The sequence below is a fragment of the Myxocyprinus asiaticus genome, chromosome 42, assembly GCF_019703515.2.
Source record: "Myxocyprinus asiaticus isolate MX2 ecotype Aquarium Trade chromosome 42, UBuf_Myxa_2, whole genome shotgun sequence".
Taxonomy (NCBI): Eukaryota; Metazoa; Chordata; class Actinopteri; order Cypriniformes; family Catostomidae; genus Myxocyprinus; species Myxocyprinus asiaticus.
The window spans coordinates 18,705,632-18,718,561 of record NC_059385.1 but is presented as its reverse complement, the minus strand read 5'-3'; the positions used below and the strand labels follow the sequence as shown (position 1 = coordinate 18,718,561).

The 12,930-nt window shown below is 39.9% G+C and overlaps 1 protein-coding gene across 2 annotated transcripts in view; it reads right to left on the bottom strand.

Annotated features, from left to right (window-relative positions):
• The window catches only part of LOC127433030 (cell adhesion molecule 2-like), a 633,917-nt gene that overhangs the window by 50,905 nt on the left and 570,082 nt on the right, over positions 1–12,930 (bottom strand). For both annotated transcript variants that reach the window (XM_051684644.1, XM_051684645.1), the window contains exons 5-6: positions 4,977–5,129; positions 2,621–2,758 (exon numbers count right to left, since the gene is read on the bottom strand). In XM_051684644.1, coding sequence (XP_051540604.1) covers positions 2,621–2,758; positions 4,977–5,129 — 291 coding nt within the window. The remainder of the gene's footprint in view (positions 1–2,620; positions 2,759–4,976; positions 5,130–12,930) is intronic.

Sequence of the window (12,930 nt, the reverse complement as noted above, 5' to 3'; positions counted from 1 at the left end):
ACCAATATTGGGTCAAATTAATAGAGAGCACATGGAATTTAATTTACCAGAAAGCTTTAGTCATATAGCCTACACTATGAAAGGGGTAATTTTTACATTGAGGATTTATTTCTACTTGATCTAACCCTAAACAAGACTTTTGTTGGTATAACTTGAAGTAATCAGATTGATTTAGTCATATTAAATGATATTTTTCACTTAAAAAAAGGAGCTAATTTATATGTAACCATATGAAGCACACTTTTACCTAACACAAGCTACCCGACAATTTTATTTTATTTTTTTACATGCAGCATATTTGCGAAATTGGTAAAAAAATAAATACATAAATATTGTTAAACAACCATACTGCCCTTCAAAGGCAAAACACAGCAACAACACATTTTGTCAAAACTGAGTTATGACTGGGGTCTCTTTAGAAAAAACAAAAAATGTCAACCTAAATATGTGCTTTATGTGGTAACTTCTAAATTACCGGTAACTGGTTTTATTAAATTAAAAAAATTGATTTAACATAACTGAATTAACTAAATTAGGTTACACTACAGAAAGCCAGCTTTAGGGGTTAGATCATGCACATAGAAATAGCACCTTAAGGTAACAACTGCAGTGATCTGTCCTACGACAGACGGGTTTGGCTCAACTATCCTAAGATTCAGAAAAAACGAAGTGTGAAAATTTGATAATTAACATTTTGCTGGAATATCAAAAAAACTTTGAAGTCAATTTTTCAGTTTCAGTGTTGCCATAGTTACTGCATTTTGCCTTTGTGGAGCAGAATGTAACAGCAGATAGCCAGAGAAAAACACACTCTTTGGTTGGATAACTTTAGATTTTATAAGCCATCTCACCACACAATAATACATAAATTATATTGCTAAATTTAATTTACAGACCTACTTCTTCGTTAAACTCTGAGAGTAAAGAATCAGTAGGTTACTTACTGTATTCTATCTAATGATCATTCAGTGGAGACTTGGAAGCATTAAGAAATTAAATTTTTTTTAAGACTTTTTCCTTGTGCCTGCCATTATTGCCATGAGTGACTCACACAATCGTCAAAATGGGCAAATTAACTGGTTTGCTCTGTTACAGTTGTGTCACCCACTGTGATCCAGTGTTGGATGAAAAGCGCAAATTCATTTGTGTGTAATATGTGCAAGAGCAGAATGCGTGCGTAATTAAAATAAAGCTTATTTCGCTTTCAGATGTGCTATAATACCATAATAATATTATAGATCATCATCCAAAACATCAATAGATTCCACACGACAGTGCCGGTCCTAGCCTTTTGGGGGCCCTAAGCAAAAATTTGCATGGGGGCCTCCATCAGTATGTTCGTAACACTACTTATAATGTCTTTGACAGTGTGGGGGCCCCCTGGTGGATCAGGGGCCCTAAGCAACTTGTTTAGTTTGCCTAAAGGGAGGACAAGCACTGCCACATGACAACTTACATTGCTTGATGTCACAGTAAAACATCAGTGGAGAATTGAGCATGAGTTGAGTTCGTGACCAAGATCGGTTGCACCAGCTCGGGTGAGTGATATGGTCTCCATGGAAATTATGCTACAAGAAGAGCTCATGAAGAAGGTGATTGAGCAGCTGCTATAGTCGCTAAAGAGAATAATCAGTGAATTGTAACATTTGTATTTACACATATACACATTTGCTGTAGGAAATGCACAACGTCAACACATTTGCCCCATGAAAAAGTGCGTGTCCCCTGCATATTCTACGCACATGCCCAAACCTATCATATTATCATATATCACAGAAGATATCGATTTAACCACTGCATTCTTATGGATTACTTTTATGCTGCCTTCATGTGCATTTTGAAGCTTCAAAGTTCTGGTCACAATTCACTTGCATTTTATGGACCTGCAGAGCTAAGATATTCTTCTAAAAATCTTCATTTGAGTTCAGCAGAAGAAAGGTGAGTAAATGGTGAGAGAATCTTCATTTTTTTGGTGAACTACCCCTTTAACTACCTAAATACCACCTTCATTTAACTGAAAGAGTGATTTATGTGCTTAAAATGTAAATTTGAGTTGCAACTGAGATACATTGAGAAAATATTATGGGAACCAGAAGTCTGACACCACTTAGTTTTTCAATATATATTTTTCTAAATTACAAATTATAATATCAGCATAATAAAGTGAGTAAAAATTCACATGCATTTCAGAAATTCTTAGTATTTGGTATGTCCCTCTTTTACTTTAATGACAGATGCATTCAAGCAGCCATGAAGTGCAAAACCTGATGGTCCATATTTTCCCAGCATGATTTGATAATGCTCCAAAGAGCATCTTTTGGGCTTTGACGGAGCTAAGAAAGACAGAGTTAACATGGTCAATTTCACAAATTTGTTAACGCCTGATTAGTGATCTCAAAAAAAGGTAGGAGTCTTACATTTTTCCTTCTTAATTTCAAGAATATAATGTTTATTTTATTTTTTTTATTTTTTATAACTATTTATTTTGAGATGTACATGGGAGTTGAAATCTCAGATTTTAAATGTTGTCTCAGATTTTGGAGACCCCCCCCCCCCCAATACATGTGAAACATCTTTGTTGTGCTCTGTGATATCATAAGGGTATTGGTATTTCCCTAACCTTTGATCTCCTTCTCATTCCTGAACCATCGGACATCAGCCGCAGGTTTGCTGCCAGAGGTCATACAGGTCAGATTGATGTGATCACCCTCCATTGCAGGCTTGGTGAGTCCCTTAATCTGTGGTTTTTTAGGCACACCTGAATATACAGAGAAAGAGAAAATGTAGATAGATGGATTATTACTTTATACTTTATGCAGTTTTAAAATATGATCAGTTGGTAAGTGAGAGTTTAATGGAAATAGATTAGAAATATTTTATTTATTGCCTATTCCAGTCTTTTATTTTGCCTGGGGTTTTGTCAGTCATTGAGGTTAATTTGAATTAAGACCCTTTACTCAGAATGGTTATGCAGTCTTATTATGACAGAGTTTTAAAGTAAGAGTAAATCTTTAATAAAATAGAGACTTTTTTTTTATTCCACTTTAAGTGTATCAGACAAACTTCTTTTAAAGTGCCTTGAAAATTGTTACACCTTATCTATACAACACTATCTGAGAGAGAAGTTGAACCTCAGACGTTTGTGATGATGTCATTATCCACGTAAAAGAGCAATCAGCATTTCAATCTGATGAAATATTTGAAGCACACAGGAAATTCTGTGGCCTACAAATACATTACTGTGTCATGCGCTTCCTCTCTGAGGTAGCAGGCTGAGACAAAGGAAAATCAATAGGGAACATTAGTCAGGAAAATTAGATATTGGGTTCGCTTTGATTGAAGATGAGATCAGACATTTGGCATTCTGTTCACAGGCCTTATTCTCCCCTGTGTATTAGGCCTTAATCACATTCCTACAAAATAAATCAAAGCACAAACAACCACAATTAAAACAACCAATGTACTATGCATTAAAAAGCAAAAGAGTAAATACATCAGTCACTCCACAGCAGTGTGGCCTATAACCTCCACCGGACTCTGTGCCGTTTGTTAATATTGTCCTAAGATGAGGATAGGCCTGGAAGACACCAAGCCACTTTTCTGTAGCTTCTGATTTATTAATTTCTTGATATATAAGAAAACTGAGTTTTATAGAATGAAATCACAATAGGTTTTATATACAGTATATTAGGGTTGTTGATCGATTAATGATGCTGTTAATCTTGAATTAAATATTTTTTAATATTTCAAATATTTTCTTAAGTATTATCTTTAAAGTTTGGTTTATTTCCAAATTTGGGCTATACTTGATGCCTTCGGTGGTGGCATCGCATCTTGCTGTATTTTCGGTGAGTTTTTAAGATGCCATGTGAAATTTAAAAGTAGCTGTTCTTTTAAAAACACATCTGGTATCGTCATCATCAAAAACATGAGCAAAGGATCACCCATAAGATCCATGACATACAGTATGTTACATAAATATAGATAATATGCATAACATATGTAACAAAATATTTCATTAGTAAATACAGTAAGTGTTGTTTATGTGATTACATATTATTGCATATTTTTCCTAGATAATAATTACAACATGCAAATTATTTTGCATCCATTCATGTATTCACAATGAGCAAAACATTAATACAATGCAGGCTTGTTGACAAAGAGTGTACAATTCTGATTGTACTGGTGTACACAAACTAATTAAAATGAGACTAGCTAATTGGGCTCCTAATTAATGCAAGAATATGGCATTAAGCAATGTTTGGGGGCTATCACAGCTGACATTAACATTGGTATGTTTGGGACTTCATACAACGTCTGATTGACTATTGATTGACAAAAGAAGGAAAAGTTGATAGAGAGAACTAATTAAACTTCTTTCTATGTCATTTCTCTGTTCTGTGATCATCTGTACCTTTGTTGAAGGCGACCGGGTGAATCCATTTAATTAAATCCTGATCCTGGCCAAAGTTAGATTTGTAACGCCCCCACCGCATTCTGAAGTAAAATTCTAATTATCTATCTACTTTCAGAAAACCACAAATTTTTGCCATTTTCTTTTGAGTTGTTAATGGTTACGTGCAACTCCTTTCAAAAATTATCATTCAAACCCAATTTAGACTGATTGCACATATTAAGTAACAATATAGCAATAACTCTATGCTCCATATAGCTAATAGTGGAATTTCTGAAATAAATAAATAAAAAAGAAATAATAAAAATAAATAAATAAATAAATAAAATCTAAGATGTGTCTTCTCCTAAGCATCAAGCTACTGAATGTGATGTTTGCAGAACATTATCAAACCCCCCATCATAATTTTTAGATCAATCAAATTCAGGATTGAAATGAACAACAACGAATCACCAAAGTTTGTGAAATAATGACGCTTCACGAAACAATTCGCTTTATCTCTTAAATGGCTGAATGAAGATGTAATCCCACCCAGATCCTGTGTGAAATGAACTCTTACCGAGGACGGTGAGGAAGGCCTTGGCTGTTTTGACAGGCATGGTGAAGAGGGAGCAGGTGTACAGGCCCTCGTCTGCCAGTGTGACCTCACTGATGCTGATCGTCAACTCCTGAGACGTGGCGCGGACCAGCTCAATCCGGTTATCCCTCAGTGCTGCGGTAACAAACAATCAAGGGAACGTGATAAATTGTGACACCTTCATTAACATTAGTATATAAGAGTGGCAGAAACTCTGTCACATTCCTACTATTTGCAACCTGCCATAAATTATTTTTATTCGCTGACTACGCCTCACTGAGAAACCAACAGATAAGCAATATAAAACAGCATTATTCAGAAAGAGATGTTGGCACAATATAACAAATGAAAATAGTTGCTCCAAAATAGGAAAATTAAGTAATATGTAGGCTAATTATTGCAACTTAACAAATAAAGATATTTTCAGCTCTATATAAAGACTTTTTACAGATTTACTTTTCAACAAAGGCAAACCTGTCGTAATGCTTCTTAAGACAGCAAGTTTTAAATGTTGAAATCAGAGCAGCATTTGAGTTTTATGGTGAATAATGATGATAATCAGTGAATAATTTTGGTCGGTTCCTCACACAAAGCAATCATATGGCTTCCAAAGACTTGGAATCTAGTCCATGAGTCAGATCAAAGTTTTATGATCATTTTGTGCTGCTTTGTGCCTCAACTTAAAAATGAAACTAATGAGAATTTATACTGTATACATTTAAAAAAAAAATAATTCAGTTTACTTTAGGGTAAAGTTAAAAATGGCACCAGAGTGATGTTTCATTCACAGTATGTTACAAAAGTGACGTTTTGATGGGGCAGGATAATTGTCAATTTCCTTATGAGAGACATTTTTTAAGCCAACCAGACATTTTGCAACCATTTACTAAACATGTTTTAATTGTTCCTCAGTTTTTAGTAGTGAGGTTGAACATTAAAACATGCATTTACAAATTGTGTTTTATCTGTTCTGTGATATTGAAAATTTTTAAATTTTAATTAGCAAAAAAGGTACATGTCATGCCATGATTGCGTTCACACACTGCGCTGTGTATGAAGATCAATTCCATTACTACAGGGAAAAATTATTTGTGATGGCTTTCAGTCAGAGGCCAAATGGAATATGGATCAGTCAAAATTCAAATCCAACATCAAATCAGTCAGCAGAGTGTTCAGAATGAGCATTCATTGATTTGAAAGACTCATGTTGAGCTCTCTCCCACTCATTTACCACTAAAAAAAAAAAAGAAAAAAAGACTGGCAAGTCAGTATTTATATCACTTGCATGTTCTTTACGCAGTCGAGTATGAATAAAAGTTCAAACTTATTACGATTCTGACCCACGTGAAAGAGTCCCCTAAGGATATAGTTTAAGTTATTACACCTTTTAGTGTCTGTTGTCACACAGAGCTTAAGAAAAGTTCAAAGTGCTTATGCAAAGGTCAAAGGTTAACATCAGAGACGGGGCATAACTCCTGAGGCATAAGAAACATATTTTTTTATGATAATGGGCACAGGTGTTAAAAGTGTCACACATCATCAGACATTCGCCATGTGGCAGTAGAGTTTAATCTACAGAGACAAGGTCACTAGTCCAAACCTTCTGCCTTCCATAAAACCCACTCAGACATTTTGAGTCTCATTGACGCTCAGTAACAACCTGCTGCAATATTCACATATGAGCATTATGGATCTTTTTCTCCCAGGGAGAACAGAAAGAACACATCCTCATGGTCAATTATTGGTGTGACCTTTCGCAACTCTCCTAATAAAAAATTGGTCAATACCTTAGTCGTTAGCCTTGTCAGAACACCTGAAAACTTGAAATTGAATACAGCAGTGTTGGAGAGCCTACTATAATTTAAAAAAGCTACAGTCAAGTTAACCTTTTGAAAAAGTAGCAGAAAAAGCATAAACTTAAAAAAAGTAGCTAACTACATTGAAGATATATAAGGAGCAATGTCTTTTCAAATACATAACTAATGACAACAATTATTTTTGCACTGAGAATCAGTATATATCTGGCATAAAAACAATGTGGTTACCAATTAGGCTGACAACATTAAACAGCACTTAAACAGAGAAATTGTCCTGGTTACTTTCATAACCTCCATTCCCTGATGGAGGGAACGAGATGTTGTGTCAATGTAGTGACAATAGGGGTTGCCCTTGGGAGCCCTGAACACCTCTGATCTTTGAAAAATGGCCAATGGGAATTGGCGAGTGGAATTTGCATGCCACTCCCCCGGACATACGGGTATAAAAGGAGCTGGCTCGCAACCACTCATTCAGGTTTTGTGCTGAGGAGCCGAGACAGGGTCCTGGCCATTTCAGCGGGTAGTTCAGTGTTGTGGCAAGAGGGACACAATGTCTCGTTCCCTCCATCAGGGAACGGAGATTACGAAAGTAACCAGGATATTCCCTATCTGTCACTCACTCGACATTGTGTCAATGTAGTGACACTAGGGGTCCCTATATAAAACTCCACAATGACTGAACTGTGTTACGTGGACTGGCAGTGCGAGACGGACAGACCGCTGTGTGCCTTGTAGCCAGCGCACCAGGTTGTCACGTAACCTCCCCCGAAGCTCTTATGAGCATCGAACGGTCCCTTTGGGGACAAGACGACTGCCCCAAAAAATAGGGACAGGCTAGCCCAGCCGTGGCCTCTTTTCCTCTTTTTTCTCCCCAAAAAGAGTGGAATTTGTTTACCGACTGGGGGCCATAAGTGTCTATGTCGGGGGGTGTCACTCCCAAGGAGAAGACACCGTGGAGACCACACCCCGGGGGGGGATGGGGGGGGTATTTTGAGTGGAAATACGTCACATGGACTTACTGAGTCTTGTTGGAAGTATGTCATGTGGAGAAGTCCCATGGTAGGTCCTACCCAAGGGGGTTGGAGCTCTACAAACACGGTGACTGGGGGCAGAGGAACCTCTGTCCAAGGAAGACACAGTTTACCGACAGGGAAATGATTTAGTGGAAGATATATCACATGGGGTCACCTATGAGGAACCTGCGCATGTGGAGCACCTACCCCAGTACAGGGCTTAGTTAGCACATGTACTGGGCCTGCAGCGAGTTTCTCCACAAACTCATCTCCCACAGGGCTAAGGAGGAAATTCATCCAGGTATCACAACTTTGTGAACACGACTGGGAGTCAAAGCGCACGTCTTCACCTCAGGGGAGGGGAAAGGCGCTATGCACAAGTGGTACACCCGGCCAGCTCTCCTGGAACTTACCTGCTCGTACCTGACAATACACGGGACGAGACCGGCTCAACCCGGAGATTGTAGAACCTCGCAAAGGTGTTGGGTGTTGCCCAGCCCGTTGCTCTGCAGATGTCTGCTAAAGAGGCACCATTGGTCAGGGCCCAGGAGGCCGCCACACTCCAAGTAGAGTGGGCTCGTAGCCCCACGGGGGGCGGCATGTCCTGAGTGTGATATGCCATCATGATGGCGTCAATGACCCAGTGGGCGATCCTCTGTTTGGAGACAGCGCTCCCTTTCCGCTGACTGCCAAAGCAGACAAAGAGCTGCTCGGAGCTTTTAAAGCTCTGCGTGCGATCCAAATAGATGTGTAAAGCACGCACCGGACACAGCAACGCCAAGGCTGGGTCTGCTTCCTTCATGGCCATGAGCGGCGCTCCGGGCCCAGGAACCAATCATCAGGCTGTGAGGTTTCAGGGGGGGTGGAGGGTTCCACTCCACCCTGACACACGCAGCTGCCCGGGCAAGCATGGCTGCCAGCTGTGTGTCAGGCTGCAACTGGGTGACCACACCAGAAGGTGGGAGCCCAGTCGAGTCCTCAGTGTCAGACTGGACAGCCCGCTCTCCGATGCTGCAATCGAGAGCTCATCCACTTCGCGAGCGCCGAAACGAGACCGTGAACTCGCCCTGAGACAAGCCGCCGGTCTCATCCCAGCGGGGAAACGAGCATACTGGGGAATAAAAGGTCCGTGGGGAGTTACCCGGCGGAGTGGCTCCCATTGGGATCCCCAAATCGCCCCCAGTGCTAACCGACGTGGCCTCAAACCCGTAGGTAGAAGGACCGAAGGAAAAACCACGACCGCAACGTTGCCATGGTCACGCTCTCGCAGTGAGAACATGACCCATCCACGAACGCTGTCTCTGCGTGGGCAGCGCCCAAGCACGTGAGACCGCGATCGTGGTCATCAGAAGCAGAGAGGTAACGACCGCAACCAGGAAATACACACAAACGGAGAGGCATCTTTAAAAAGACGCTCTCTGTTAATGCCACTCTTTTAGAAGGGAAAATATACTCTTTTAGTAGGAAGAATATACTCTTTTAGCTGTTGAAGCGCCCAGGGGCATTCTCTGCACTTCACCAGTGCAAGAGGGGGAGAAGCCACTGTAATGTGCCGTAAATCCAACAGCTTTTCGAGGTGAATTGATCGGCAGAGTACTTGCCAATTCCCATTGGCCTTTTTTCAAAGATCAGAGGTGTTCGGGGCTCCCAAGGGCGACCCCTAATGTCACTACATTGACGCAACATCGAGTGAGTGACAGATAGGGAACTACATTAAATACAATTAATAAATATATTAAATCACAATAAATGCAATTAATTTAAAAACAGTGATGAACAGCAGCATTTATTTAAATATTTTGTTACAAAAATTTATATATAAATAGCAGCACAGGGAACTGTCAGAACAAAACCATTTACTAAAATGAACCACACTTTCACTCACTGCAGTCCATCTCTATACAATTTGCCACATTTTTTTTTTTTTTTTTTTTTTTTTGTGTGTTTTGTCACGCTGCATCTCTGCTTGTTAGCAAAAAGTAGCTCATTACTAGAGAAGCTACTCTATTATGAAAACAGCTGAGCTACTGAAAAACGATCTTAAGTTAGTAGCACGGCTGCTTTTAGTTCGTTCATCCCCAACAATGGAATACGGTCATAATTGCTTAAAAAAGTAGCATTACAGAGATAAATTGCTTTACACCATCACAGCAGGTTAAACCTCCCAGTCAGAGACACAAAAAAACACACCAATTACGACGTTAAGAGAACTTTAAAGGAACCGCAGAGTGGAATCATACAGAAACTCTCCAGGTAGCCAAACAAACATCCCACAACCCACCACACACCCACGAGGCTCACAGGCTCTCATTTCTTTTATGAAACAGCCTAACTGATGGTGTATGTTGACTGTGCGCTTTCAGACGTGTCTCTCTAGAGGCCTGAGTTCAGCTCTCTCTGGACAGCAGCATCTCTGAGGCAATCGAACATAATGAGGTTCATTACAGGGAGGAAGGCGAGCCAACACTGTAATGAAAAAGGACCTGCGGTACACACTGATTTGATGCTTTCCTGTCCTCTTTCCCACATGAAGTGCATTTACGTAATATGAACACGGTACAGAGACAATATCTACCTTACACTGTGTCTAGACTGGGCGCGACCAACTGAAAGTGCCAAAGCTGCATGTTACCACACAATGTCCACTAACCGCAGAGCAATCAGCTGTGAAATCAAGCCTAGACTTAAGCCCCAGAAAAATAAAAAACATACACAAATGAAGTTGTAGCAATTTTAACATTGTGTAAAATTTACCTGTGACAATATGGGCCCATTAATGTCCAAAATGCTGTCTTGAGGTCTTTGAATTTAAGTGACGATCCTAACTTAAGGCACATACAATGCAATGTGTGATGTGTTGCAATGGCCGATTCCAGTGTAAACAGCTCCATTGGTTCTACAGCACTCTGTATGCATTTGATGTAGACTCACATTTATATACAGAAAAAGACTCACTCCAACATACAAACACACTTGTACACACTTCAGAATTCTAACCTCACCGCTTCTGATATTTGGCTTTACATGAGTTGAGGCATAGATGCTCTCTCTACTGAATCTAATGCATCACAAGTATTCTGTGGAACGAAGGCTTTGCTGGGCATACACATACATATTGAACAGACTCGACTGAATTGTACACATGGTCAGATGACCACTGTTCATGACACAAATATCTGGCAGCTTATGCTGCTTATTCTTGGCCCCTAAGCCCAAACCCACCGCCTGAATCTGAATGCTGAACAGAAGAAGCTTCAAGAAAATGCCAGTAATTTCTGTCAGTTGTAGAAATGCCAAACAAACATTCTGTTCCATAGTAAATAGCAAAAGAGGGATATATATTCATCTTGGACTAAAGCTGTGAAGGAGACTCTCTGAGAAATCTATCTGAGTAGGGTACAGTTGTAGTTTCACATAGTTATATCAGCATAATTCTGACTATCAGAATTAAGTCTGGTCCACATTTTAGCTTATTGTTTGGTGATATATGATTCTATTTTAGATTATATAAGGCCTATATACTTAAAAAAGTGAAATAGTGATAATGTTCTAATAAGTTATTTATTCTGTGTTAAGTATTTAATGCTTATTTCTTCTTTAGAGATCCAAGCTAACATGGAAAGATGACCTATTGCACTGTAGGAATCAGATATGATTGCATTATCAAATTTTATTTTAAAAAACAAGATCAAATCAAGGGGTCATGTGTTAAACTGCATTTACTATACTGATGATGCTGAAGCCCAGTTCAGCAAATTAATACATATAACAAGCATGAATCTGTGATGATGCTTATTTATCAAAATAAAATGCAGGCATGCTTTCTCCCACCCAGAATGACAATATAAGACATGACGTGTTTTCACTCACAAGTGGCACATTGGCACAGAGATCGAGGTGAACTGATAGACGTTCATGTTAAATATCTCGAGGGAGACATCTGTTTAATTTACTGACACTGTTGACTTGGCAGATCTTGCAATATTCATGAGGCAGTTCAGATTTTAAAACAGCAGTTTTATTTTAAAGCTGATGGGTATAATTTTTTGATGTTAAAATACTTTCTCCTATCTCAGCTTAATATGCAGAGACAGCTACATGTATAGTATTTGTAGGTTGATTCCCCTGAAAAGTGTAACCACTGTGGCTCTGTGGCACCATCAAAAAGCTCTTTTTTTTAAATCCCTAAAAGAAGACCAAAATTTCTAACACTAACTCCTCCTAGAGCTTTCAAGCTACATCCACCACACCGGGTTCAGACCTTTAGACACTTCTGGAATTGTGTGCTCTGTCTTTATTTACTTGTCTGACTGGAAAAACAGAAAAATCCCATAGACTTACATTTATGGAATGTTCAAACAGGCCAATGGAATGCTGTTAATTCAAACTCCAACACCCCGTCTACACCAGACACATCAGTTGACATGATGCGACGTGCCGCAATGGCTTGAGGCTGTCTACACTGGATGCGTCGACAGGTGATCCCAGTGCATGTGATGGGTTCCTGACTCAATGCTCTCTCACATTTGAATTACAACCATCTTCCATCCCCTCAGATCGGGCCAAGATTGCATATGTTATCACCCTCCTTTCTGGCAAGGCTCTTTCTTGGGCAACAGCAGTCTGGAAGGCACAGGCACCCTTCTGTTCAAGTTATTCTGTGTTTGAAAAGGAGTTCAAGCGAGTCTTTGACCACCCCCTCAGTGGCCAGCAAGCCTCTAAGAGACTTCTCACCCTCCGACAAGGTAATGGCAGCGCGGCTGAATATGCCATACAGTTTCTGACAGTTGCAGCAGGGAGCGGCTGGAACGATGAGGCCCTCACGGTGTGTTTCCTGAATGGTCTGTCTGAGGCAATCAAGGATGATATGGCTACCAGAGAACCTGCTCGTGATCTCAAGACCCTCATGGATCAAGCAATCTGGCTGGATAATCGCCTGAGGGAGAGAAGACTGAACCGGCCATCTGTTTCCACACTGTCTGCCAGTCCAGCACTTGCTCAAATGCTACCAGTGCCCCACGAGTCCTCAGAACCCATGCAATTCGGAAGGACTAGGCTTTCCCCATCTGAACGAGACCGTCGCATGAGAGAGCGCTGTTGTCTATA